General features: G+C 48.8%; 1 protein-coding gene across 1 annotated transcript in view; it reads right to left on the minus strand.

The window, feature by feature from the left end:
- Positions 1–3,193: 3,193 nt before the first annotated feature.
- The window catches only part of SRRM4 (serine/arginine repetitive matrix 4), a gene marked incomplete at both ends in the record, with an annotated part of 161,763 nt that continues 137,246 nt past the window's right edge, over positions 3,194–27,710 (minus strand). Inside the window, 5 exons of the mRNA XM_082667848.1 lie at positions 3,194–3,473; positions 5,225–5,365; positions 6,018–6,128; positions 11,328–11,519; positions 14,584–14,885. Of these exons, the coding sequence (XP_082523974.1) occupies positions 3,194–3,473; positions 5,225–5,365; positions 6,018–6,128; positions 11,328–11,519; positions 14,584–14,885 (1,026 nt within the window). The remainder of the gene's footprint in view (positions 3,474–5,224; positions 5,366–6,017; positions 6,129–11,327; positions 11,520–14,583; positions 14,886–27,710) is intronic.

Raw genomic sequence — 27,710 nt, forward strand, 5'->3', positions numbered from 1 at the left:
AGTCACATTGCCAGGGAAACAATCAGGGATGTTGCAAAAGTCTCACCAAACCCAAAGCTAGACCAGGCAAGCTGGCCACGTCAAGGCAGTGAAGAGCGACTTTGAAAAGGGCAGGAGCCCCTCCAGCCAGCAGCCAGAAGACACTGCTGGCTGCTCAGAGAGGCAGGGCTGGTCAAGACCTCTGGATCCTGGTTCCCAACACAGGTTCCAGAATGACCTTCTTGGTGGGAACCTCCGGCTGCTCCTTTCATCTTGTTTGTTTCTAAGTTCAGAAATAGTTGTGTGCTCTCTTCTGAGATCACAGAAAAAGGCTTTTGCTTTGGGTTTGTGTGTCTCTCCCAGGATGGCCGATAACCCCGTCACAAGGCAGGCTTGTCCACAGAGCAGCCTTGAGCTCTCAGGGGATGGGGAGAAATTAGCTAAGGGGGAGTCAGGAGCATGTGTTAACTTACATGAAACCAACTAGGTAGGCTCAGAAGAGCAAATGATCTCACCCACTAACTGTGTGCCCTGGAAGGAGGGTGAGACTAAGACGTGCACATCTGTCTCACGTTGGGTGCCTCCCGAAAGGACGCTCCCAGGTGATTTAGGGTCTGCCGCTTCGGCCTTACCTGCTAACTTTAGACTCTGACCCCCATGTCAGCTGTGACTCTGCCATGTCAGGTCAGCACCTTAGCTCCTAAGCCTCTTGACTGTTTTCATCTTTCTGGTACCTCAGTTAGGTAGCTGGGGGGCAGGGGGCTGGAGCGCAGGCCTGAACCTCACTGGACGTGGACTTAGTCATGAACCTTTGGTCTGCAGTGCTTCCGGGCCACCTCCAGGGTGTTCCAAGCTTAGAGCTCTGTGAGTCTCCCCTTCAGGGAAAAGGCCAACATTCCCATCCACATCCAGCCTCTCAAATCCCATCCATGGAGACATGAGGGAAAAAAAAGAGAGATGCACAAAAATACTGTAGAAGTTCCCCCTCCTCCCCAGACACACACACACACACACACACCCCTCTCCATATAAATAAATACTTGAATACTGCTAACGGCAACTGAGAGAGCGAGAATCCCATAAATAAATAAATAAATAAATAAACAACCATAAATAAATAAATAAGATAAATAAGAGGTTTGCTAGGAGCCCCCCGCAAAATGATCCCCTAGAGTTGCTTGAATGAAGGCAGTCTGGACCGGGGGGCCGGCTCTTGGGTCTCTCACTGCTGTCCTGCTAAGGAGGTTCTGTGGCTCCAGAAAGCCTTTGTCTCCATGGAGACTGGAGTCCAGTCTGGACTCCTGGGCGGGGAAGAGGGTTATTTACAGTTGCTGTACATGCCCTCCCAGGGCACCTGCCCCTGGCCCAGGCACCTGCCATCAGGCCTTCTGTGGTGATAGCACTGGCATCCATCAGTCTTGGCGGGCGGGGCCCAGGTCTGGGCCAGAGGGCATCGTGGAAAGGCCAGGTCCTCCACTGCCGTCCTGGCGCCTGGCCCCGCTCTCCCAGTGGAGGAAGGACTTTCCGGTTGGCTGCAGGGCAGTTTCTGGACCCAGGCTGATGTGATGGGAAAGACCGGGAGGGAGGATTTCACTGCTTCCAAGAAAAAGGATTTTTTTTCAAATGTTCCCCCCCCCCGCCCCTGCGCACCCCTCCTTGGGGTGTAAGGGATAAAGAATGTTTGGCTTCTGCTTCCCAGAGCCCCAGCATCCAAAGCTGGAGCTGTCCCTTTCACCCTCTCCCTCCACGCCCTGTCCTGCTGCTGTTGCCACCACAAACTGGAAACTCACCCGCAAGGCTCCGGAAAGCCAGTCAGCTGGTGAGGGGGATGCCCAAGAGTTTATTTTAAGGATCTTCTCCCTCACGCCCCTGTTCTCAGGGCCTTCCATGGGTGAAGCAGCTGGTGGTATTTGTGTGCTGGAGATCAACTTACCCTCGCTGCCCAGCCCTGGGTGGGGGAAAGTGGGGCGAGGGCAGAAATGAAGGTGGGGCTTTCCCGAGCTGATAAGAAACTCCGGAAACCAGTGCGAGCTGCGGAGCATCCAAGCCCCCTTCCCCCAGACTCGCTGCATTTGGATCTTTTCCCCCAAACCTGAGCTGTTGTGCCCCATCCTGGCAAGATTCCTGAAAGGCAAAGGAGGCGACTTAGGCTGAGGGTGGGTGGGTGCTGGGCTGCACTGGGGAGGATCCAGGGTGTGGCAGTCTGGGCAGTGGGGAGGGGGCAGGCAGGCGCCAACCGGAGGGTAAGGGCAGACTGGCTGGCGCTGGGGACTGGCAGCGGGCCACGGCACTGGTGAACGTTCAGCAGACGGTCCCGGGAATTAAGCTGCTGCCAGCTAACAGGACTGAGGCAAATTTGGGAAGCGGGGCCGCAGACCAGGCTGTCCTGCTGTCCACCGTGTCCGTTCTCAGAGGTCGCCGGGTCCGTGTGGGCCGCCAAGAGGCATTTTGTGTAAACGGTGCGGTGGCCTCTCCCTGGCTAGAAGCTACTGGGCCCGTCTTCCTGACCACGTGGAGGTACTGCGAGTGGCACACTGCCCCCCTCCTTTTTGCTTCTACACTCACGGCCCGAGAGTCCATCTCCTATCTCCCGACACCTACCCCCAGCTGAAATGTCCATGACCCCTACCCACGTGTCTCCCTTTCTAGGACCCAACAGCCTTCTAGCTTTTGCTCTGGCCTATGTGGGGAGCTGAAAGGCCTGACCCCTCTCCTGGGCCTGAACTGCCCTTGGTCTCTTCTAACATCCACCCCTCACTCCCATCAGGGTCCACACACATGCAGCCACGAGACTGAATGAGAGGAGAATGAGGGCAGGTGTGAGGAAGCACACTGGCCTTCGTGTGCCACCTGCCAGCAGTGGGTGAGCAGAGCTCTCTCTACATTTTCCTGGCCTGACCCAAACTTTTGAGTCACGGACCCATCGCTTCTTACAAACCTTTGAGATTTCTCTGTGCCAACAGAAGGTGGTTCACTCCACATGCTCAGGCCTGAGTTGAGCCCCAGGGTGGTGTGGTGGAGGCTCCTAGGAGCTCGACATAGAGGCTGAAGCCCCCATACCCTCTTTTCCTCCCGCCCCCAGGGGAGCAGGAAGGACAGGGCCCAGGAGCCCTCAATGTCTATACCAAGGAGAAGGCAGGGTGGGCAGGGAGTGGGGGAGGCTGGCAGAGTGAAGGGGGCACCACAGGCAGCTGGCTCAAGGGAGGGCCTTTGCTTAGCGCCTTGTGCTGGAGTAGCTGTCTGCTGAGCTGTAGCTCCGGCTCCGGCTCCGGCTCCGGCTCCGAGAGCCCAGGCTGGGGCTGCGGGAGCTGCAGCTGCTGCTAGTGCGGGTCCGGCTGCGGCTGCGGCTGTGGCTGCGGCTGTGGCTGCGGCTGTGGCTCGGACTCCGGGAAGAGCTTCGGCTGGCTGAGCGGCTGTACCAGGAGGAGGTGCTGCTGAGGCCACTGGATGAAGAGGGGCTGGGCCGGTAGTAGGGGATGGGGCGTTTCCGGGCACTGCAGGGACCAGAGGGAGACGGCATGAGGGCAAGACTCCTCCCAGCCTCAATCCAGGGAGCACAGGCACTGTCCCAAGAGACATTTCCCAGCTCCTCAGGAAAAAAAAATTCCCATACTCTTCCCTTGCAGTCCTGAGAACATCAAGGAGATGCTTTCAGTCTACTGCTGCTATGTTTTGAAAAGTCATAATCTCACTTTTTTTTTTTTTTAAACACAGCAAGGCTGGGCTCAGGGAGAACCTCCAGCTGGCAACAGTTTTGTTTTGCTATTTTTATTTTTACTAGAACCTTCTATTTATGGCAAAAAGAAGAGGCTGATTTTCCACTCACTGTAGTGCATCAAGTTTCCTTTTGAAATAAATGTATGGACCTTTTAAAAAAAAGCACATCTATTTACAGAAAATTAAGTAAATGGTACACTTAATAATCAGACAAGGCAAAAGTGGGGGATGGAAGTTTGGGAAACACTGAATGGGTTCATCATGATGGACTATTTGGGGTTGAGTATGGAAACCAGAGCGTCTTTTGGAAATGCAACTCTCTTCCTCTCAGCCTTCCTCCAAGTCCATTCCAAGGATACCTTCGAAAGTCAAGGCAGTGGGTGTAGGACTCCCTTCCCGCGTGCCAGGCCAAGGCAGGGTGTTCTGTGAGACACTTGAGAAGGCAATGCCATTACCCTGCCTTACTATCTGGGGCACAAGCTCTTCTTCCTCCCTTCGCGTCATCTCCAGGGAGGAGGCGTGGGAGGCCGGGATACTTGTGGGTCTCTGGACTGAGCAGCTGACCCTTGGAGGACCAGGAGGTAGGCCAACCGATTGTCAAGAGCCATTTTTAGGGCAACATTCAGCCATTCTCTCCATTTCAAGGTCCGAGAAATTTGTGTCCATTTAGACCTCAGGATTCTCTTCTAGGGCCTTTCTCGTCCGAGACTTTATCTGTTACAGGAATCTTTATCCATCTAGTCTGGCCATTCAGTCCATCACAGTGGAACACAGTGGGTTCCAGTGTTCTGCATGTAAGTTTATAAACGGCATTCACATCTCTTTGCCCCTTTTCATTTCATGCTTATGATATTCTGGGAGTTATTTCCTCCAATAGTTCATGGGTGAGAAAACTTAGATTCTGGGAGATGAAGAGACTTTCCCAGCTCACCTGGAAAGTGGCAGAGCCAACATTCCTCTCCAAAACAGTGCTCCTCCCCTTACCCACCAGGGCTCCCTCCCAGTCCTTTTGGCACCTAAACAATCCTGTTTGCCCTCCCTACACTTGGTTCAGGGTATAATTACCTATGGGTCTATTCAAGCCTTGCATTCGGGCTGTGGGTCTAAGGGCGGAGGTCTGTTGCCACCGCCTGGCTCCGCCCCCACGCAAAGTCCCGGTTCTGTTCCTTGCTTGGGTCCCCGTTCCATACGGCCCAGCCCCGCCTCCCTCGCCCCAGCTGCATGCGCATATTCCGGCCACACCCGATTCCTCCGGCTGGGCTCACCCCTTGGCCAGCCACTGCATCCTACCCCACCCCGCCGGCCTAGGCCCCGCCCCCTTCTTGCAAGCCCGCGTGGTGGGTGAGGGTGCTGACTCGCCCGAGGCTGTGAACAGAAACTTCATTTCGGTGGCTGATGGGGGGCAGGGTGTCCCTGAGCTCTCACAATCCTGCGATCCAGCCCCAAGGAGGCCTGGGGAGAGTCTGAGACCCCAGCGGGTGGGAAGGGAGTGGAAATGAGGCAGGAGGTGGGTGCCTCCTCGCTTCACCTCGTTATTCTCCGCGCCTCCAGGTGGCTCGGGGAGTCTCTCCGGCGCTTCCGCATGGGCGAGTAGGACCGACGTCTCCGCCGCGCTCGCTCGCGCTCCCGCTGCTGCGAATCCTTCTCGCTGTACTTGGGGTCCCGCTCCCTGAAGGGGTGCGGTGGGGATGTTACTGGGGAGCTGGGGCTGGCCTGGCTTTTCGGTGGGAGGGGGGCACTCACTTCCTCCTTACCTTTGCCCTCCCCCTCGCTGGGGCAGGGATGGGGTCTGCACGGGGCCCCTAGGGAGGTGGGAGGGAAAATGACACGGCTGTGGGGAGAGTCTGCATGGATGGGTGGGTACCCGGGGGCGGGGGAGGGCCTTGCAGCTCGACGTGTGTAGGGGTGTCAGCCTTTGAAGGTGGGCATTTCAGGGTGAGGATATGACTGTTAGGTGGGCCCAGGTGCCGAGTAAGAATCAGAACTGGGGGGTATGGACATAGGGATGAGGAGTAGTATTAGGTGTGCGAAGAGTCTGAGGGCTGGGGTGTGGCCGTTGGAGTGTTTGGGGTGAGTACATGAGAACGCTGGGATGTACTGGGGGCCTGACTGCCACTCCAGACACGGCAAAGGGAACCACTATGATGCTGAGTCATCTCCCATCCGTAGCCCGGCAGGGCTTGACCAGAGAGGAGCTCGCGGGGCTTGGGAGACGCCCCAGAGAAGCAAGTCGAGGAGGCGATGCCAGACAGGAGGATCCGAGCAAAGGAGTGGGGACTGCGGGGCGGTGTGGGGGTGGGGGGGCGGGACGGGGCCGGTACCTGCTGGGACTGTAGCGGGAGTAGCTGGGGCTTCGGCGGGACCTAGAGCTTCTGCTAGGCGGGCTCCTCTTGCCAGAATTGGAGGAATAGCTGCGAGAGCGGGAGGAGGACCTGGAAGAGAGGAGACAGCCTCTGAGGGGCCTGCTGAGCTCTGCCGGGCTTGCCCCGTCTGTCCAGCGTTTTATTCAGCTGGTCTCCAGGCCTTTTTATTTCTGGAGGCCAGGCAAAGGAACCAAGCCCTTACCTGAGGATGAAATCCCCTCCCTTTTGGATGGTTAATAATGATATCAACAACTTCCCCTTATTGAGTTCTTCCTCTCCTGGCCACGTGTTAGCTGTGTGACCTTTGGGCAGTTGATTTCACTTCTCTGGGCCACTACTTTCTGATCTGTAAAATGGGGGTAATTGTACTTACCCCATAGAATTGTAAATTAAACGTGTAAATTAGGGTAAATTACTTAGCATCTTGGCATATAGTCAGCACACAGGAAATGTTTATTATTATATATTATATATTCTACTATGTGCCAGATTTTGAACTAATTTTTTTTTATATCTTTATTGGAGTATAATTGCTTTACAATGGTGTGTTAGTTTCTGCTTTACATATATCCCCATATCCCCTCCCTCTTGAGCCTCCCTCCCACCCTCCCTATCCCACCCCTCTAGGTGGTCACAAAGCACTGAGCTGACCTCCATGTGCTATGCAGCTGCTTCCCACTAGCCATCCACTTTACATTTGGCAGTGTATATATGTCAATGCTACTGTTTCACTTCGTGCCAGCTTCCCCTCCCCGCACTGTGTCCTCAAGTCCGTTCTCTGCATCTGCGTCTTTATTCCAGCTCTACCACTAGGTTCATCAGTACCGGTTTTTTCGATTCCATATGTGTGCGTTAGCATGCGGTATTTGTTGCTCTCTTTCTGACTTGCTTCACTCTGTATGACAGACTCTAGGTCCACCCACTTCATTACAAATAACTCAATTTCGTTCCCTTTTATGGCTGAGTAATATTCCACTGTATATATGTGCCACATCTTATTTATCCATTCATCTGATGATGGACACTTAGGTTGCTTCCATGTCCTGGCTACTGTAAATAGTGCTGCAATGAACATTGTGGTACATGTATCTTTTTGAATTATGGTTTTCTCAGGGTATATGCCCAGTAGTGGGATTGCTGGGTCATATGGTAGTTCTATTTTTTTTTTTTTTTTTTTTTTTGCTGTACGCGGGCCTCTCACTGTTGTGGCCTCTCCCGTTGCAGAGCACAGGCTCCGGACGCGCAAGCTCAGTGGCCATGGCTCATGGGCCCAGCCGCTCCGTGGCATGTGGGAGCTTCCCGGACCGGGGCACGAGCCCGCATCCCCTGCATCGGCAGGTGGACTCTCAACCACTGCACCACCAGGGAAGCCTGGTAGTTCTATTTTTATTGAACTAATGTTTTGTGTATATTATCTTATTTAATCCTCATTATTTCCTAGGGTTAGGTACTATTATCAATCCCATTCTATAGATGAGGACACAGAGGCAGAGAGAGATGATGTATTGGGTTGGCCAAAAAGTGCCTTTGCTTTTTAAGTAAAAATAAAAGACACACTTTTCATTTTCACCAGGAACTTTATTGAACAACATATTCACCCTTTTGTTCCACTACCTTCTGCCATTTTTCAGGCGACTTCATAATTCCATCTTCCCCAAACTTTTTATCTTTTTGAGCCAAGAACTGTTACAGATGCCTTTTACAGTCTTTCAGGGAATTGAAATTTTTTCCATTAAGAGAATTTTGTAAAGACTTAAATAAATGGAAACCTGAAGGTGCAATGTCTTGTTCAAAGGTGGCAGATAAATCAGAACTTCCCAGCCAAGCTGTAACAGTTTTTGCCTGGTCATCAAAGACACATGTGGTCTTGCCTTATCCTGATGGAAGATTATGCGTTTTCCGTTGACTAATTCTGGATGCTTTCCATTGAGTGCTGCTTTCAGTTGGTCTAATTGGAAGCAGTACTTGTTGGAATTAATTGTTTGGTTTTCCAGAAGGAGCTCATAATAGAGGAATCTCTTCCAATCCCACCACATATACAACATCGCCTTCTTTGGATGAAGAACAGCCTTTGGTGTGGTTGTTCATTTCGCTCGCCCCGCGATCTCTTCCGCTCCAGACAACTGAACAGTATCCACTTTTCAGCGCCCACCACAATTTGTTTTAAAAACGGAACGTTTTCATTACGTTTAAGTAGAGAATCACATGCGGAAATATGGTCAAGGAGGTTTTTTTCGCTTAACTTATGTGGAACCCAAACATCAAAGCAATTAACGTAACCTGGTGCAAATGATTTTCAACGCTTGATTTGAATATTTTGAGTATGTCAGCTATCTCCTGCATGGCATAACGTTGATTGTTCTCAATGAATGTCTCGATTTGGTCGCTATCAACTTCACTGGTCTGCCCGACCGTGGAGCATCGTCCAGTAAGAAATCTCCAGTACAAAACTTCGCAAACCACTTTTGACACGTTCGATCGGTCACAGCACCTTCTCCATACACTGCACAAATCTTTTTTTGCATCAGTTGCATTTTTACCTTTCTTGAAATAATAAAGAATAGTATGCCAAAAATGTTGTTTTTCTTCCATCTCCAATATTAAAATGGCTACACAAAAATTAACCGATTTTGATGTCTGTTTTTTGAAAGTTTGAAACTTTATTTTTTAAAAGTTTATTTTATATATTTAATATAATTATATGTAATACTTTTATTAATTTTAATATATTGTTTTCCTTTTAACATCTTTATTGGAGTATAATTGCTTTACAATGGTGTTAGTTCCTGCTTTATAACAAAGTGAGTCAGCTATACATATACATATATCCCCAAATATCCTCCCTCATGCACACTGATATGACAGCTGTCACATACACTCTAACAAAATTGTTTTGAATCAAGTTAAAGACAACTAAGTGCTACTAGAGCCATCTTACAGAAAAAACCAAACAAACCTTTTGGCCAACCCAATAATTTGTTCAAGGTCAGTCAGCTGGTAAGGGGTTTGAACCCAGGTCTGTTTGGCTACAAAGTGCTCCTGACTTCTGCTAGACTACACTGTTGTGCATCCGAATTACTAACCCCTATGCTATTTCCAGTCTTCTTCCCTCTTGCTAATGCCTCCCATGTTTAGAGAACGACTGCCTTAGTTTCTCCACCACTTTCCTAGGAACATCTACCCTTCTTTCTCAGTCTTTCAAATAATTTTCATCTCACAGTTGCTGATTTGATCTGCTAGTAGTTCCTGCCAGGGTTCAGAGGGATTATGTGGCCATGTCTGTGTTCAGTGGGAAACAGGGCTGGGATGGATTAGCAATGTCTGCTACAGGCACAGGAATGAGTAGGGGGGACACTCTCTCATGCTCTGTTTTTGCCAGCTTTCCCTCACAGGAATGCTAGCGAAGTTTTCCTATCCTTTTCAGTTTGAAAAGAAGTCTTGCTCTGACTTGCCCTCACCCAGGTGTTCCTTAGCCCCTTCCTACTTTCTTAGATGATCATAATAACCATCGCCTTGGGACTCTATTCTTACACGTTGCCCAGCGTGATGGCAGGAGTGTGGACAAGGAATAGCTCCTCCAGTCTTAGTGCCCTGGGACAGTGTCCAGCTATGGCCCCTGAAAAATTTGCTTTGCCAACTTGCTCTTTGGCTATATATTGAGAGACATTATAAAAAAGAGTTACGATGAAATAATGCTTTTGGACACTTTGAAAGGACGTCAGGCATTTCTATCCACTGTACCACATAGTGTCCCTTTTCTGTGGAGCCACGTGAATCATTTTTCATACTTAAAAATCAGAAATAACTGCTCTTCCAAGCAACTGGTTCAATTTTTATCTTTTTTTAATAATGTAAAGGGACAATTTCCCTTTTTGCTTTGTCTGCCAGGGAGCTCAGAGTCACATTTGCAGCACACCTCCATAGCAACAACCGTCATCCCTCGGTATCTGCGGGGGATTGATTCCAGGAGTCCCTTGCAGATACCAGAACCTGCAGATGCTCAAGTCCCTTATATAAAATGGCACAGTATATTGAATACACTGGCCTTTCATAACCAGGGATGTGAAACCCACAGATACAGATGGCCAACCGTACAGAATGGTAGGACATGCCTTTGGGACTTAACCTTCCTCCTGATTTAATTTTATTTCTCTCAATTTTCCTTTTAGCCTGACTTGCTCTTCTACTTATGTTACTCTATCATGTTGAATATTTCTGTTAGCTTCCTTGCCTCCTTATTTTGAATGAACTGGTCTTGAGGTAACCACCTACGTAAGCAACTGTTTTTTGATATGGTTGCAGAAGAGGAATAGTTGGGTTGCTGTTGGAAGTTCTTGTTTGTAGAGGGAAGCTGGACTCCATGAAGCTGTGGGTTGGTTAGATTGGATGGAATCTTCCAATTCCTGAGATCGCATGTCTCTGCATTCTGCCATATCGTTATTCCACATGAGAAAATCAAACAATAACCAGGGGTTATTAGAATTGAGTGGTAAAGTGAAAAAAATGGGTACAATTCTTCTCCCTGTATCCATGCCCCTTGCAGTGTGATTTTGCAGTTCCTCCCACTAAGAGGAGCCTCCCTTGCATCTATCTGGATTGGTCCTCTGACTTGCAATGGCTAAGAAAACAGCTGAAGAAGTCATGCCTGTTCCAAGCCGAGGCCTTGCACACTACTGCTCTCTCTTGGAACCCTGCCATCACCATGTGAACAAGCCCAGACAAGCCTGCTGGAAGATGTGAGGCCACATGGAGCAGAGATGAATCAGCTGGGGTCATTCAAACCAGCCAGCCCCCAGACAACCCACCAGCTGATGGAAGACACATGCATGAACCCAAGAGAGAACAGAAGAAGAACCACTCAGCTGAGCCCAGCCCAAACTGCTGATCCACTGAATCAAGAACCAAGGAAAAACTTATTGATAAGGATGCTACACTGGGGGGATAATTTTTATGCAGCAGAAGATAACTGATACGCATGAATGCATCCTCATGCCAATAACAACAATCAAAACTGATATTATATTCCAAGTACTGATCTAAGTGTCTTATAGTCCGAACAATCCTTCAGGGTAAGTATTGTTACGGTTTTCATTTTGCAGGGGAGGAAACTAAGGCTCAGACAGGTTAACTGACAACCAAGGCCACCAGTGAGTAATAGATAGAATGGGCATTCAAACTCAAATCTGTTCCACTTCTGTCGCTTGGTGGTCAAACGACATCTCCAGTTACCTTAACTAGCTGCAGAGCCAAGGTCAAAATTGCACTCACCTTTTCCCAGAGGAGGTGGATCGGCTCCTGCTGTACCTGGGGGAGGCCCTGGGGTTTGGAGATCTGGAGGAGTGGGCGCTGGCACAGGACGAGCTGCGGGAGCGCCCTCTCATGGGGGAGCTCCGGGCTGTGGGTGGGACCAAACTGGACTTCTTCACCTCGGTGCACTCCAGACATGGCGACTGGAATCCTCTGCAGAGGGGAGAATGGCTGTTAGCACTGGCCCGCCCGCTGGTCCAGGGCATCTTCAGCTGATACTCACCTCCGTACTTTGCCTCGGCTGTGGTGCTCTCAGAACCCCCCATCCACCTTTCCCCATCTTACTACCTCTGGAAAGACTTCCCAGACCACGGATGTTAGTGGAGCAGAGACAGAGTAGGACACATACCACAGGGTGCATGATGGGTATGATCAAATCACATGGTGGAAGATTTCGTCCCTTTCCAGTCCCTCTGATCATATGAATGAGAAAGCCCAGGTTGGGTACTAGGGGGTTTTTACTGTCTCTTTAATGCTTGCCATCTCCCAAAGAGAGAGAGAGCAGGCCTGAGACTCAGAACCTTGGGCAGGCAACTGTAACTAACCAGAATTAAATACAGTGATTGAAGCACATGTATTTTCACAGGTGCAGTCTATTGAGGACAGGTGATACAAATTTTCTATTTAAGCTAGTACTACAAGTTTCCTTATATTAAAAAGTGAGTTTATTAAAGTAAATGAGAGTAACAGTAGTATCTGGATACAGAACGACTCAAGAAAGTGACATGTAGTTGGTTTAAGTTGGGAAACTGGCATAGCCCATTTTGCAGATGGGGGACTGGAGACCCAAAGAAGGGTGGAGGCTTGTTCAAATTCACCCAAAGCACAGGGTCCTGTCATATCCTCACCTTGCCTAGAACCATGCTGGGTTCCTGTTGGTTCTCGGTAAGGACATGCTCATTGGGATTGGGCCAAGGGTCAAGTTCAAATAACATTCATATAGTTTCATCGTGACCCAGCCCCTGCCCATACGCCAGTCTCAGCTCAGGCACTTCCCTCTCTTGACTCCAGCCATAGTGGACTACTTGTCCCTCCTGGAATATTCCTATTCCCTTCCTTGCCTGCAGGCTTTAGAACATTCCCACTGCCTGGAACCCTCTTCACTTGACAACTCCTACTCATGGTTCAGGCTTTCGACCCCCTTAAGACTGGTTGTGTGACCTCCATTGTGTTATCAGAGCCCCCAGCCTCCAATGCCTCCCCCCACCCCTAGATGGCTCGCTTGGTCTTATAATTGTTGTCTCCCTCCCCCAGACATGGAGCTCCCTGGGGACAGTACTCATGTCTCTCTGGACACTGTATCCCAGCACCAGGACAGAGCCTGAGACAAATGTCCTAGTTCATTGATAAATAGCTGTGGAATAAACAGGCTGAGCCCCTGCACATCCTGGGAGCTTCACAGCATCATCTCATTTAGCCCCCAACAACCCTAGGAAGTTGGCACTATTATTATCCCTTATTTACAGAGAAGACCCAGAAGGGTGAGTTGCTTGCTCACGGCCACCCAGAGTCTCAAACCCTGATCTGTCCAGCCCTGAAGCCCATGTCCCTGCTACCTTGCCAGCCCCTGCCTTTACTGTCTGTGGTTCCCCTGATTTAGAGCTGATGTCTCTTCCATTCTGCCCTCTGCTCATAGCTGACATGACATAAATAGCCACGGATTTAAAGATCATTTATACTTCACAGTGAAAGGCTGGGTCTAAGTTACTTAATTTGGCTGTCCACATAGATCAGATTAAGCAGGTAACTGCTAAATGCCATTCAGGCTTAACTCCAGTTCTGGAGACAGATCTGTGTTTCAATCCCGGTGCCGGCCCTTATTAAGTGAGGTTCTTAACTGCTCTGAGCTTGTTTCCCCATCAGCTAAAAAAGAATTATAACAGAACCTATCCCATAAAGGTTTTAGAAGGAGTTTAGGAAGATTATCTATGGAAAGCACCTGGCATAGTACCTCAGGGCTCCATAAATAATAGCTGCTGTTATTATTATTGTTGTTGTTGTTGTTATTGCTATTCTCAGTATTTCCTGCATAACAGCCCTGAAGTATATGAGTAGATATCTGGGAACATCACTGCCTGTTCTTGGAGACATGGACGTTTGCTCTGACCCAGCCCTGGCTCCCAGCCGAGCTTGGGTGTGAACTGAGGCCAGGGATGCCCTGAGGCAGGCAGATCCACCCCTCTCCACCCTCTCACCACTGGCAACCGCTCATCTTTTCACCGTCTCCATAGCTTTGCCTTTTCCAGAATGTCATATAGTTGGAATCGTAGAATGTGCAGCCTTTTCAGATTGGCTTCTTTCTATTAGTAACATGGATTTAAGCTTCCTCCCTGTCTTTTCATTGCTTAGTAACTTGTTTCTTTTTAGTGCTGAATAGTATTCCATTGTGTGTATGGACCACAGTTTACTTATCTATTCACCTATTGAAGGATATCTTGGTTGCTTCCAAATTTGGGCATGAATAAAGCTGCTATAAAAACATCCATGTGTAGGTTTTTGTATGGACATAGATTTTCAATGCGTTTGGGTAAATACTGTGGCATATTTTAAAATGACAGTGACTTTAAATGTTAGACTTTCTCCTCTGATTACTGGTAAACTGACATCTGTTTTTTCCTGCCCAGCCTCCATCCCTCCTCCTGATAACAGTACCCTGCTTTTCCTTCAGAGAACCAGACATTCCCCAGTTTTCGTGTACATGGGAAGACTCATTAGCCCTGATGGTGGCATATGACAAGTTCTAGCCAAGAATACTGCATCCCCTGGGCAGTGTGATTGGTCTAGTGTGGGCAGATGACCCAAGCTGGGCCAAGCAGAGTCAATGAGCACTTGCCCTGATATTCTGCTGAAATTCTCGGGAAAGAGGCATTTTCCTTCCATTGGCTGGCTAGACCGATAGAATGTTAACTGGATGGCATCTTTGCCAATGCTTTGGGAGGATCTGCTTGAAAATAAAGCCAAGAGAGGGGGAAGCAGAACTGAGAGATGTAATAGGAAAGACAGATTCCTGATGACATACTTTTTGAGACCCTGGATCCAGCTATACCTGAAGCTGATCTCCTTGGATAGTTTTTTCAAAAATGATGCCGATCTCTCTCTCTCTCTCTTTCTCTCAAATAAAAGAGCTGGAGTCTGTGTGTGTGGTGTAGTGCTAGGGTGAGAGACTGAGATTGTGGAGCTCAGGCAGGACCCCCTCCTGCCGCCCAGATGCACTGACCTTGACTCTCTGCCCCTGCTGGTGGGGGAGAGATTCTCCAAAGTGGTCCCCTCGTTCTGGGGGGAGGAGGTGGTGAAGGAGTTCCCTGAATCAGAGGTGTTGCCGCTGTTGGGGCCCCGGCTCTTGCTCAGGCCCCCAGTGGGGCTCTCCTTCTCCTGACCCCGAGACCTGGCTGAGCTGATCTGCATGGAGGGTGGCGAGGAGGTGTCATTGCCCGAGTCATACTCCTGGGAGCGTCCTCGGGACGTGGCGAGCAGCCTGGCAGTTCTGGTAAAGAGGGTAGCAGCCCCCGGCCCAGTGATCTGAAAGCAAAAACACCCGTCGGACACTGCTGCGCGCTGGGTCTGCGGGCTGTGTCTAAATAACCAAGAAATGTTTACCATCATGATGCACTGTAACGAAAGGAAAGAGAGAGAGGAGAGGAAAGGAGAGACGCCAAAAAACAAAAGCACAAATTCCTGAAAGAATACCACAGAAAGGAGATCTTTTTTTTACCCCCTGCTAGGATAACTGGAAGATTTAGGTATCATGCAGAGAAAAAAGCATGCGATCCAGATTAAACAAAAGAAAAAGGAAATTATACAAAATTTAATTTCTAAGGAATTAAACGAAAGCAACAACTTAAGAGAAGGGGGGGTGTAAACACCCTTAACCTAAAACAATAATAAAAATAAAGAAAAGTGGGGGGAAAGAAAGGAGGCTACGGGCCTGAAAAAATATATCTTGAAACTTAAGAACAAAAAAAGGAGATAAAGCCAAAATTTTAAACGTCAACCAAATCCTCAACAAATTTGACTTTTTTTTTTTTAAAGAAAAAGTTGCCCGAATAGAACCCTAAACAAATATCACGTGGGGAAAAGAAATGAAATAAAGATGAGAGGTTTTTTTTAATATAAAGTCAAGGTCACAAAATGATATTTTAGTAGTTTTCAACTAAAGGGGAAAAGAAAGAGGGGACAAAAAATAAAAAATGGAAGTCAAACTGTCTGACGGAAAACAAACAAAAAAAAGCTCTCTACGGATATCTGCGTGTGTCCTTTTCCCCCTGGAGAAGGTAGCTAAGGCGCTCGAGTGGCTTCTAATAAATTCTCTCATGTCTTTGCGGATTATATCCACTTACCAAGCAAGAACTCCTCCTTTAGTAGGTAGGTAAGGTGTAAGAGAAAGGGAAGAGCGGGCAAGGTGAGTCCATCATTAGAGTCGCAAATGACAAGAAAAAACACACACCTTTCTGTACATCCTCACACTTGGCCCTGAACTTTGGGTTTTCAGTGTTCTTGACAGGTGAAGCATCACTTCTGGTTGGCTTTCTCAGTAACGGGACCTCAAGCCATCAACACTAACCTCATCAGTCCCTTAATGCCCAAGTTGGATCAAGAAACCCTTGCTGACAATGCAGATGGTGGCTAGAGTTCGCATCAATCTAAGGTGTCAAGATGGGGGGCGGGGAACAGGGAAGGTGTGCTTGTGACAAACGGCTTTGGGAGGGGCTGCCTTGGGGTGCCTGGGAATGAGGAGGGGTCCCCAGGATCCTGTGTGGGGCTGATCTAGGACAGATGAAGGAGTAAAGGAGGCGAGGGAGAGACAGCCCTCGGGAAGGCTATGGTGTGTTTAGAAGTACAATGGATGGTTTTCTTTAAATATTCAGACCAGTCTCACAGCTGGGATGACATAGTGGGTTTGGTTCTGGTCCCCCAACAATACCATGCTTAGATGTGGGCAAGATGGACCTCCTCCCCGGGTCTCCTCCTGCGATAACCATCCCCTTGGGGTGAGAAATCTGTGGGGCTGGGAAGGCACCACCTGTAAACCACTCCCCCTGAAATGACTCTCTGGGGACCTGAAATCCCAGAATTCTCTGTTTAAATGACCCCTGAGTCCCCTTCCAGGGTCTCTGCAGGATCACCCATGGATCTGTTCTCCCAGGGGTAGACCATGCTTCAGGTGTGCACATTCCTAGGTCCAAGTGTGGCTATTTGAACAGAAGTTGCATGTTCAGGCTTAGGTGTCCGTGTGCTTGGGTGGGAGGTCCATCACGGTGCTGGACGATGCAAGGACATGGGGGGAGAATGGGAGGGGCCAGGGCCTTGGGGCAGATTCTCTGTTGTGGCCTGGCGCTGTGAGGGGTCTGTCATGTTGTGGCCTGGCGCTCTGAGGGGTCCAAGATTCTAAATCCAAATCTGACTTTCCAGATCATTTCGAAGGTATGTTTGCCAAGATAGGAGAACCTATTTCATCTAAGTTTGATGGATTGACTTATAAACATTTGCATATATAGTGTGTGGCTCTCCTTCTATGCGCTTGTCCCAGGCCCTCCAAATATTAGCGTAGGCCTCACCATCAAAAGCCTGCTTCTCCCACCCAGTTTCTCCCATGCACCTTGGGCCTAAAGAAGGAGGACTTCTGGGCTTTCTTAAGGAAACACTTCTGCCTTCTCAGCAGTTGGTCATGAGGGTGAGATACAGAGACAACGGAACTGTGAGAATAACAGTGATGACTCCACCAGCTCAGGATATCAGCTCCTGGAGCTGGGGAGGTGGGACTTCCTTTGCGGATTCTCCCAGGAGGCTTTGCACACAGACAAGGTGGTGGTCCAGCTTTACCAGGTTCCACCCAGCGTGGCTGCCACTGTACATGCTTGGCAATCTGGCTAGCTTTGCTCTGGGACAAGGGACCTCAAAATAAGGTTGCCCAAGTGGGGTTTTCTAGTGTGAGACTTCTTTAAAAATTAACGTAAAGGCCCTTTTTCCATTCAGCTCCTTTTTGTCTTGCAGTTTGCAAGTTGGATGCCATATCCTTCCCACCTCTGAGAGTTCAATGGCTACATGTGTATTTCCACCACCTCTGTCAGGAATGACAAAGCATCGTGCCAGGCAATTAGACCCTGGGACCTGGGCTCTCAGGCTGGGGCTTGGTCTGGGGATGGGCTCATGGAATCTTTGCCTCAGAGACAGTGAATGTTTGGTAGCCAGTGTATCACAAGTGACTCAGGTGAGCCCCTCCTGGAAGGAACCAGGCTGGACCATGAATACAATGGTTTCCAGTATCCTACGGCTTTTGCTACCTGGAGGCATCCAGTCTGGGCCTTTCTCTGCCCAGGTACTTGTTTCCACCTTGACTACTAATTTCAAAGGATATGCCCTGGTGCATCAAGAGTCCCCAGGGGGAAGGATCTCCTGAACATAAGGCCCCTCGGGGCTCGTGGATATAGAAGGGGACTTTGCCTTTTTCACATTCTCAACCCCACATCCTGAGCTCACAGGGACACTTTCAGAGTGTCGCTACCTGACCACGACCACTATCCACGTGCAACTTGTGTGATCAGAACTGAGAACTCTCTAAGGCATCATGCTCTCCCATCGTCACGGAAAACAGAGATAAATGTATTACTGAAATGTCCTCATTGGGTTGACCCTGGGGCTTGAAAATACCAACCTCTCCTGCTTGTTTAAAAGTCCCATTTCTTCGGATGAATCTAAATTCTTTGACATGCGTGACAGTGTCGACACTTCACAGCTCAACCCTGTGTCCTTCACAAACCTCATCTCTTCCATATACCCGCCCGCCCACTCTGGCCCCCACGACCTTAGGCCAATCGATTAGAAAGTGTTCTTGGTTCTACCAGCACATCTTGCTCTCCCAACCCCAGGCCACTTGCCTATGCCATTTCCTCTGCCTAGAACACTGTTCCCCTCTTCCTCACTTCACATGGCTAAATTTATTCATCTTCCAGTTTACATATCACCTCCTCTTGAAAGCCTTCTCTGAGCTCCAGGCCAGGAAAGCACAAAACTCTCTACTTCATTCATTCTAACATTCACTCTTTCATTCGTTCACTCATTCAAAAATGAGTGGCTTCTGTCTGCCACCGCACTCTTACTGAGGCGAGGGGGCAGTAATTGCTTGTTTTACCTCCTGTCTCCATCTGGATGGGCTGAAAGTTGGGGTCCTGAGACCAGCTCAGGGCTGGGCATGTGAGCCAGAGAGAATCTCTAGAATAAAGTTTTAGGTCCAGGCCAGTGGCGAAGAGAAGGAATGCCCTCCGCTCTTCCTCCTGGCCCTCATCAGACCTAGGACCCTCAGAGAAAGCACACAGGAGCCCAGTCTACACATGCTCAACAGCATAAGTTCCAGGCTAAGGTGAGAAGTTCCTGACCTGAGGAGCCTTCCAGATGAGACAAGCGGTGTTGGGTCTCCTTACTTCCTTTTCCACCTTCTGCTATCCTGGGAGGTCGGGTTAAGAGATGAAATGGGTCTGGCCTCTTGCACGCAACAGGGCTGCTGGCCCATGCAGTGACTTTGCTCAGGTGCTAGAACGGTGCTCCCCCTGGGTCAGGAACTCGAAAATGGTGCCCCACTCTGGCCAGAAAAATTAGAAAAGAGATATACCTTTCTCTGGACTGAAGCAGCCCCACATCGGTTTTCACAGCTGGCTCGACAAATGGAGGGTCGGTGGGGTGTAACTCCAAGGCCAGTCACCCTTGGACAGGGCACAACCAGCGTAACATGACATGCCTAGCAGGTCCTGGAGACGCAAATCTTCTCCCCCTGTTCGGCCTGCTTTAAGGATTATTTTGAGGGTCGCGGGAAGGGGTGGTGGCCCGAAGACTTTCATTCCTGCTTCCTTCAGCTGAACTCTATTTGGTTTTGTCTTTACCAGTCTTGATGGGCTCTCTCTGCTTCCAGGTGATAGAAACATTTTCATAAACTCAGTAGGGATGTCTGGATCGTTTAATGGCCTCTTAGCCTCAGATTCCTCCTTCTCCAGAGCTCTCCATTCACCCCACACACGGAGGAAAGACACAACGGAGGGGGGCCAAAGGCAGACTGTGGGGTGTGTGTGTGAGCGTGCGTGTGTGTGCGTGCGTGTGTGAGTGATGCCATGATAATGCAGGGGAGACCTTCATAAAGTCAAGGACTTTATGACAGGCAGACGACAGAGGCCTCTGTGTGCTCGCCTCCCATCTCTAAGTGTCTCCTTCCTCGTCAGATGTTCACTCTCACTCCGCACGGAGGATGCAGACTGCTGCCCACTGGCCGCTGGCGTGACAGGATGGCCCCCCCGCTTTCCTCCCCGTCTCCTCATTTAGATAACAGGCCACTCACAAGTCGTCTTTGACGAGCTCTTCTTCATCCACTGGAAATTTCTCTTCTATGCACATAACTGCTCTCTGCCCCTGTCTCCCCAGCTTAGCTGCAAAACGGTCTTCAAGAGGCCCGCTGGGAGGAGTCATCCTAGACCCACTTTTGTCCAGGAACAATGCCCTCATGGTACCCGGGACCCCTGTCTAAGACCTGGGACCCTCATACCAGGGCTCTCTTCTGTGGTCCACTCTGACCCCTTCCTCCATCCCGGACTTGCCCTTCTTTTTATGTCTTCACAAAGGCCTGCTTTTGGGGCTTGGCACAAAAATTCAGCCCCTGTAAGATTTGCTTAATCACCAAGTGAAATGCACCTGTCTTCATATGGTTCTCCTAGAAATTGAGATAGGAATTTGAGTGCTGGCCGTTTCTTTGAGGGCAAGGAGCCTGAGTAGGAGAGTGGGGGCAATGAACAGGGGAGAGAAGGAGCCAGATGAAGATGTGTTATCAAGCCAGCTGCCACAGAGGGCTTCTGGAGGACACCCTGGGAGCCAAGGCAGAGACAGCTCCAGAGTTAATTACAACCAAGGAGGGAGCTGTGATATTTATACACCAGTTCCCTGCCACTCATGGGTTAAAGGCTGCACCCAAAGGGTGTCAATTCTCTAGTAGGTCCAAACTGCCACCCAGCCAAACAAAGTGGTCTTTGGCAGCCAGAGAACATTACCTGGAAGCTGGAAGCTGGCAGTGTGTGAAGTGGGGAGGGGGAGGGGATATAAACGGACAGCATCTGTCTCAACACCCCAAACCACCACTGGAAAACGGACGGGCCAAGTTATACTTTGTTTCAGATATGCTTTCTTTAGCCCACTTACCGCCTAAACAAATTTATGTTCGACAATAAATTTGAATGAACTGTCAACATTGTAGAGTGGGGCAGATTCACATAACAGCCCATTTCTACTTCATGCTGAAAAATGAGAGGATCTGGCCAGATTGAGTCGACATTCCTGCTTGGTAATAATTGGCTTGTGAGTAATTGCAGCTGCCCCTCTTGGAAGGAGCACAAGCTCTCCCGGCCCCAGGCCTTATGGGTTCCCTGCTGCTTGTATCTATTAGCTGCCTGGCCCTTGAGACAACTAAGTTTGTGACCCTCTGTTCTAAGTGTTCGCTGCTACCCGGATCTAGCTCAAAGCAGCACAGACACGGTGCATCCTGTACGTTTCATCTCTCCCTTCCATCTTCCCCATCTCTGCCCTTTCGAACCCTCTTGGACTTTGTCAATGAAAGGAACCGGGAGACAGAGTCATGAAGCCATATCCAGACCTCAGAGCTATTACAAGCTTTTCCCTTCTGGGTCAGGATTGCTAATCCCAGGGTTTTTTAAGGACAATCTGGTTTGCACAAACTCACGGCCACTGGGAGAAAACAAACGAATGCGTTCCCTTTATTCTCTTAGCCCCCGCCAACGTGAAGCTCCAGTTTGTTTTCCTTTTAAACTCGTAAGCTTGCCTATTCTTTTTCCTTAATATACTCAGCATCAACATTTGGGTTTTTCTAATAAGTAATTAAATCCCCCCACCATGAACTCCAGCTCCTGGTGTTTCACTGGGAGTTTCTCTCAGCCCTCCAGGGAAGCCGGCACTGTTATTTATTGTTTTTGTTTCAAATCATTATTTAATCAAGAACGGGGGAAAAAGGCAACCTCTCACACTTCAAAATTTAATTTCGGCTGAATTCCGAGATCAAGAGGCAGCACAGCCTAATAGGTTACAAAAATACAATCAAGAAGAGAATTCCAATTAAACTGAACAAGTCCATTTACTGAGCTTCAAATGGCTCCATGGAGAGAGATGGCTATAAATTTTTTTTCCCTCCCTGCCAATATGCGGGACTGGGAATTCTCATGTGAATGTAGAGCTGCATGGCAGAGCTTTTAGCTAGAGGGTTCTGCTTATTCCTTTTTTTTTTTTTTAAACCTTTTGTTTCACAAAGACATTAAGTTTATTTTCCTCATTGTTGTTCATCTTCCTTTGCACATTAATTAGGAAGACATCAAAAGACTGGATTCATTGACCTGTTAGGAGTTCATTAGAGAGGGGGAGGAATGGAGAAAGACAGGGATCTGCTGAGGATGTTGGGAAGATGACAAAGTCCTTTAGGGCTGGGGTGGTCCCACAGGGCTGTGCACTGAAGTTGACCTTGGGCCTGGGGCCAGATGTCTCTCCTTCCCTCCGTCAGGAAGCCGAAGGGGACCAGCAGCTTCAACCTCATCATTTCTCGGAAGCCCCTTTTGAGGGCCCTCAGCCCACCTCTTCTTGAAAATTTCTACATGGATCCAGTCAGGCAAAATTTTCACCAGTCCAAATTGAAATGAGGAAAAAAAAAGTTCAGTGGAATGAGTTTTTCATCCAACGAAATGCATTTGATTTAAAGGCTCATCCTTTCTTCTGAGGCCTGTCTATTCTTCCTCTTCAGATGGTAAATGTTCCTTTCAGTATAGAAAATGGTGGTTTTCTTTTTCCTGTTCTTGCTTGGCAAAAGTAAAAGTTGACAATGCTATTCCGTTTTCCATTTAAAAAGAATAACTGGTCCCACAAATGCCTCAGTCTCACGGCCCCCTGCTTCCGCATTTTAGTCCCTTTGTTCTCTAAACGGCAATGAATGGCATTGGATTAGTGAGTCTCCTAGTTTGGGCAAGAGCTCACTTTTGCAGAATGTACGTGAGAACCTGGGTCAGAGGTGGGAAGGCTGGACCCTCCATACATGCTCCCGCAGCCTCATTTCCCCTGCCTGCAAAGTAGGAGGCATATCCTGCCATTCTCCTAGAGTTGTTCTGAGGTTCACCTGAGATCTTGGATATGATTACGCTTTTTGAGGCCAGAGATACTTCAAAAACATCATGTCTGCTTTTACTGGGAGCAAGTTTAATTCAGCCATTATGACGACAAATCATAACACTAGCAACTACTGTATATTGAGGGTTATGTCCCAAGCATCAGGCTAAGTTTTGCTCATAAAACAGAAGCTGCATGAGGGTAGAAATCTCCTCTGTCTTGTTCACTGCTATTCACCCAGTGCCTGGCACATAGTAGGGGCTTAATGCATATCTTATAAATGAATGGATACCTTATCTCACTCCACCCTCACAACCACTCTGTGCAGTAAGTATGCTTATTAGTTAAAGGTACAGATGAGGACACAGAGGCCCAGCGAAGTGAAATGACACAAGGGAAGTCAAGTAATTAAGCACCTGGACTCTGAGGGTAGACTTTCTGGGTTGGAATCCTAACTTCTCCATTTAACAGCTACCTTTTACTTAAGTTTTCTAGGCTGCAGTTTCCTCATTGTAAAATGAGGAAACTAGCGGAAGATCCCCTGAAAGGCTATTATAAGAAATGCATGAGGTGACACATGTAAAGAACTCAGCCTAGCACCTCGCACATAGTAGGTGCTCAGGAAGCAGAGTTATGGCTGTTATCCAGTCTCATAGGGAGATGAAATCAAGAACTCTGGAGTATCCGAATCTGCTTCAAAGCTCCTGTCTTCATCACTGTCACCTCCTGCTTCCTACTATTCACAAGTTTCATGAGGTCCTCTTTTACGGAGCCCAAGTTTTGCCTTTTTTTTTTTTGCCGTATCTGAGCAGATTTTTGTTGGCAAGGGTTATGTGGCAGCTGTTGGCTTGCTAGAGGCAGAAGGAGGAGAAAGGAGGAGACTGCCCTCTCCTGGGTCTAATTTCAGTCTTGATCAGCCCTCTTTAGATTCCCCCTCCAATTAGGATAGACCTCACAGAGGAGCCCCTGCTACAGGACAGGGCGTGGCCAGACCTTGGGGCCACCAACCTCTCTGTCATCCAATAGGCCCTCTGGCTATCACAGTAAGCTTCTGAGATACAAGCCATGATTCATACCAGCTCCCCTTCCTACTCATTGGGCTACTGACCTAAGTCACTTCACCTCTCTGAGCCTCAGTTTTTCCATCTGAAAAATGGTGATAATGATGGCATCTACTTCAAAGAACTGTTTTGTGAATCAAATGAGAAAAAGAAAAACTGTGTAAAGTATGTGACAGTGCCTGGCACACAGTGGTATTTAGCTATCTCAGTAGCCATCTCAATTGGGTGAACTCCTACTCATCCTTCACAGCCCAGCTCACATGTTCCTTTATTTGTAAAGTCCTCTCAGACACCAAGATCTCTTAGACCTTGGTCCTTCCTCTGTGGTCCTACTACATATTGTACTTGCTTCCGTCACCTCCAGGGGTGATATTCAAAATATTCAACAACTGGTTGAGTGTGGGTACTGCCCCATCTGCAGGTAGCTGGCCTTGGCACTGAAGGGCTGCCAGGTACCACCGTTTATCTGCTGGACTGTGAGAAGGTCCAGAAGGTACCAGAGGAGGGAAGGGATGGCTTTGTTGACTGGGGGATGGGTGGTGACAGGGTCTGTTTATCAACTGGTGTGCAAGTATTTGAATATTTGAACAGTGGAGGAGTACTAGTGTTCACCGACTCAGTCTCAGCCCTAATGACAACGCTTATCCTACTGTATTGCAGCCTTCTGTTGACGGCTAGATGGTGAGCTCTGGAATTCAGGAAGCCTGTTTATACATCTCTCTGTCTCCCTAACACCTTGAACAGAGTTGACTGAGTGTAGATAAGGAACGAATGAGGCCGTGAAGGATTCACTCCTCGGGACCCTCCATTTGGATTTGGGCTCTGACCAAGAAAGAGGCCTTCAGGTTCTCTTTAGCTCACCAGCTAGGATTTTAACAAGATACAACCCACTTCTGAATATTCATGTATGCAAACAGGCCCCCTTGGTGTAATGTGCCCGTCCCTGATTTTTAAAGAGCTCTGCATATGGGATGCCCACCATGGAGTGTGGCAGGAACCATGGCATAGGAGACCCCTCACGCTTGGGCTCCTGTTCACCTCCAGAACCCCCAGAACCCCAACTCCTGCCCTGGAATTCTTTCTCCATCCCGACTCCAGCCTTTGTTTCCTGCTTCCACTGGCTAGTTTCTCAGTTGTCACCTCCTCTGCCCTAACCTAACCCTAACCCCAATTCCCTTCCCTGCCTGCCTACCTCCTGTCCCATCTCAGCATTCACTGTTGTGCACTGTCCTTTACAATTTTTACCTTGTCTGTCTTCCTTTTAAGAAAGCACAGGCTGTTTCTTATTCACTGGATCCTGAGAGCCACATCAGAGCTGACCCTTTATAGATGCTTAGTAGGTAACTGGTAGATTTGAACAAGTGATGGAATGACAATGACTGTGCTGTTCTCTTCAGCAGAGAGCTCAAAAAGATCTTGGGGCCAGGACTCTTGGAAAACCTTTGGTCCAACCTGGTATCCTCTTCCATCCCTGCCTGTGCAGGAGAGGGGATGAGAAAGAGCCCAGCATGGAGAGCACCCAGAGGACCAGACTTGGGGGGTGTCTGAGGCCCCAGGAGTCAGGCAGCCACGAGCAGGGTGGGGCTAGCCATTTGGGCTGCAGCTGCCATTGAGGATGGGAGGAAACTGAAAGCAGGGGAAGCAGGGCTTCTAGCTGTGGTCTCAACTCACCCACAGACTAGCCTGGGCCTGGAACCATTCTACTACTACTACTCCACTACTGTTGTTGCTACTACCGTTACTACTTCCATGGTTAATCCTGCTGCTGCTTGTATCCACCGCCAGCAACCTAGCACCTACCACGTGCCTGTTACAGTCTGAAAGTCTTACTTACGTTGAGTCATTGCATGCTCCCAACATTCCTCTCATGAGGTAGATCTTATTATTTTCCTCATTTTGCAGATTTGGAGAAAACTGAGGCACAGAGAGTTTGTGTAACTTGCTCAAGATTCCACGGCTGGGAAGTACAGAGCCAGCATCTGGAATGTTTTCATCACAACACCTGCTTCTATTTGCTGATCTCTGTCCCTGTGCCGAGCACTGGGCTCGACTATGTACAAAATTACTCTGCTTCTGTCCCCAAAACAAGGCTTTTGAAGAAGAGGTTTATTATCTGCAATTTTTTTTTAACAGATGAGGAAACTGCAGCTCAAACAGGTTTAAATAACTATCCCCAGCTCGCAGCCAGGATTTGACCACATAAACATAGTTCCAAGTTTTTAACAACTCCGACCTGCCATAGCCCGTGGAAGTCATTTTTCTCCTGTGAGTCCAGGTTCTCTGTTTGGAATCAGGGTATTGGATTAGGTGAGCTCTTAAGGCCTCTGCCTTCTAGGTACGGATGAGCTTTCTGCTCTTCTAATAGCAGCTGGGCCCTAAGAACCAACAGCCAATCTGGTACCTCACTCACTGGTGTGGGAGGACCACAATTTTGGGGTTGGGGGGGAGTCAACATTCGGCTTTTTGCAACACCTTGCACCTGACTGGTTAGGAAACCATCCCAGGTGAGAGAACACAAGCCAGTTGCTCCCAATGGCACTTTTTAATGAGGGTCAGTTAGGGCCACCGAATGGGCTGCCATAAATACCATGACCAGGGAGACGGGGTGGCTTTTACCAACTTAAAACCATTCTTCCACCTCTTATTGCTTGTATTTTAAATTTATTTCTACCTTTGCAACAATTCCTTTGGGACACAAATGGGATAATCATGCTCATTTTCCAGTTGAGGAAGCTGAGGCTGGGAGGGGTAAAAGGATTTGTCCTGCCAAGCCAAGACTTGCCCCCAGGCCTCCGGACTCTCTGCCTTACTGGAAAGACCTTTCATAGGACATTCGCGGAGGGGAGAATGCAAGTGAGCATTTACCATCTGCAAATACTGAGCAACTACAGGTATCTCTACAAAGGAAGGCCCTGAGGTGAGTTGTGGATGGTTCCAGCTAGGTAGAAGATTTGGGCAAAAGTAGACCTTGGTGATACATGGTGCCTTTACTGGTAAAGAAGAGTTTCCCAGAATGCACTGGAGATATAACTATTGTGTCAACCAGACCCAACCAGTGCTTATCATCACCTTCTCTTCTTTGACCTCTCAGCAAGAACCCCTGAGCTATTCCTTACTTCCACCTCATCCTTTCTAAGGGAGCAGCTCTCTGAAATTTTCAGATTTATGCCTAGCTAGAGGAGACAGGTCCCTTCCCAGCTGTTAGCTGTTAAGCATAGGGTACGTCTGTGTGGAATCTCCTCCTATTTGTGTGTCTGTCCCTTTGGAGTCTACAAAAGGCCTTCACATAATTTCTGTTATTGGATATCCCCAACAATCCCACATGGAAGTGATATTATTTCAAAGTTACCAATGAGAAAACTGAGTTTCAAAGAGGTTAAGTGACTTTCTCAAAGCCACACAGCTAGGAAGTTGAGTTCAGACCCAACTCCAAATCCCTTGCTCAGCAAACTTCCTGGCATCGAACTGCCTGAAGTTGTATTCCAGCCCTCCTTCTCGACCTGAGGGACTGCTGCGTGATCCCATTCAAGGCCGGGTTCCTCGACTGGATTCGCTCTTGCTTCACTCAGTGGCTTCACTTCAGACCTTAACCCTTCTGAGCAGCGGCTTTTCTGTCCCACCTGTGGAAGGGACTAGTGAGGGCAGCTGCATCCTCAGCTCCCTGAGATCTTGTGTGGACACAAGAGGCCGAGTGCTATCAGCTCCTTGGAGGAAAATTCTCGCATACATTCAAGGCCGAGCTTACACAGGTGAAATCAAACCCCAGCTGCTCGTCAGTGCTGCAGCCTAGCTGTCAAAGATGCAGACGTCACCGCAAAGCTGCAGTGCCTCTGCTGCCTCAAAGACCCCCTCTTTTCCTTCCTCCCCAAAGAAACCTCCTGTGGTGTCTCATACATGCTTTCCTGCAGATGTCACTCTGGAGGCCAATATGTACTTTCGAAGTTTCCCTGACAAAGAGCCAGGGGCTTCGGGTTTTTCCCGTCCCCCCAAGCTCCCACTTCCCAAGCCGAGTGCTGCCAAAGGCTGGTGAATGACCATCTGGTTAATCAATAAGGAGGTCTGAAACCAGTCGGATATTTGCCCGAAACTGAATTAAAATGTGTCATACACTGCCCTGAACTTGTGCCTCCACCCCCTCCAAGTGTCA

The sequence above is a fragment of the Grampus griseus genome, assembly GCF_964374135.1.
Source record: "Grampus griseus genome assembly, chromosome: 12".
In the NCBI taxonomy this organism is placed as follows: domain Eukaryota; kingdom Metazoa; phylum Chordata; class Mammalia; order Artiodactyla; family Delphinidae; genus Grampus; species Grampus griseus.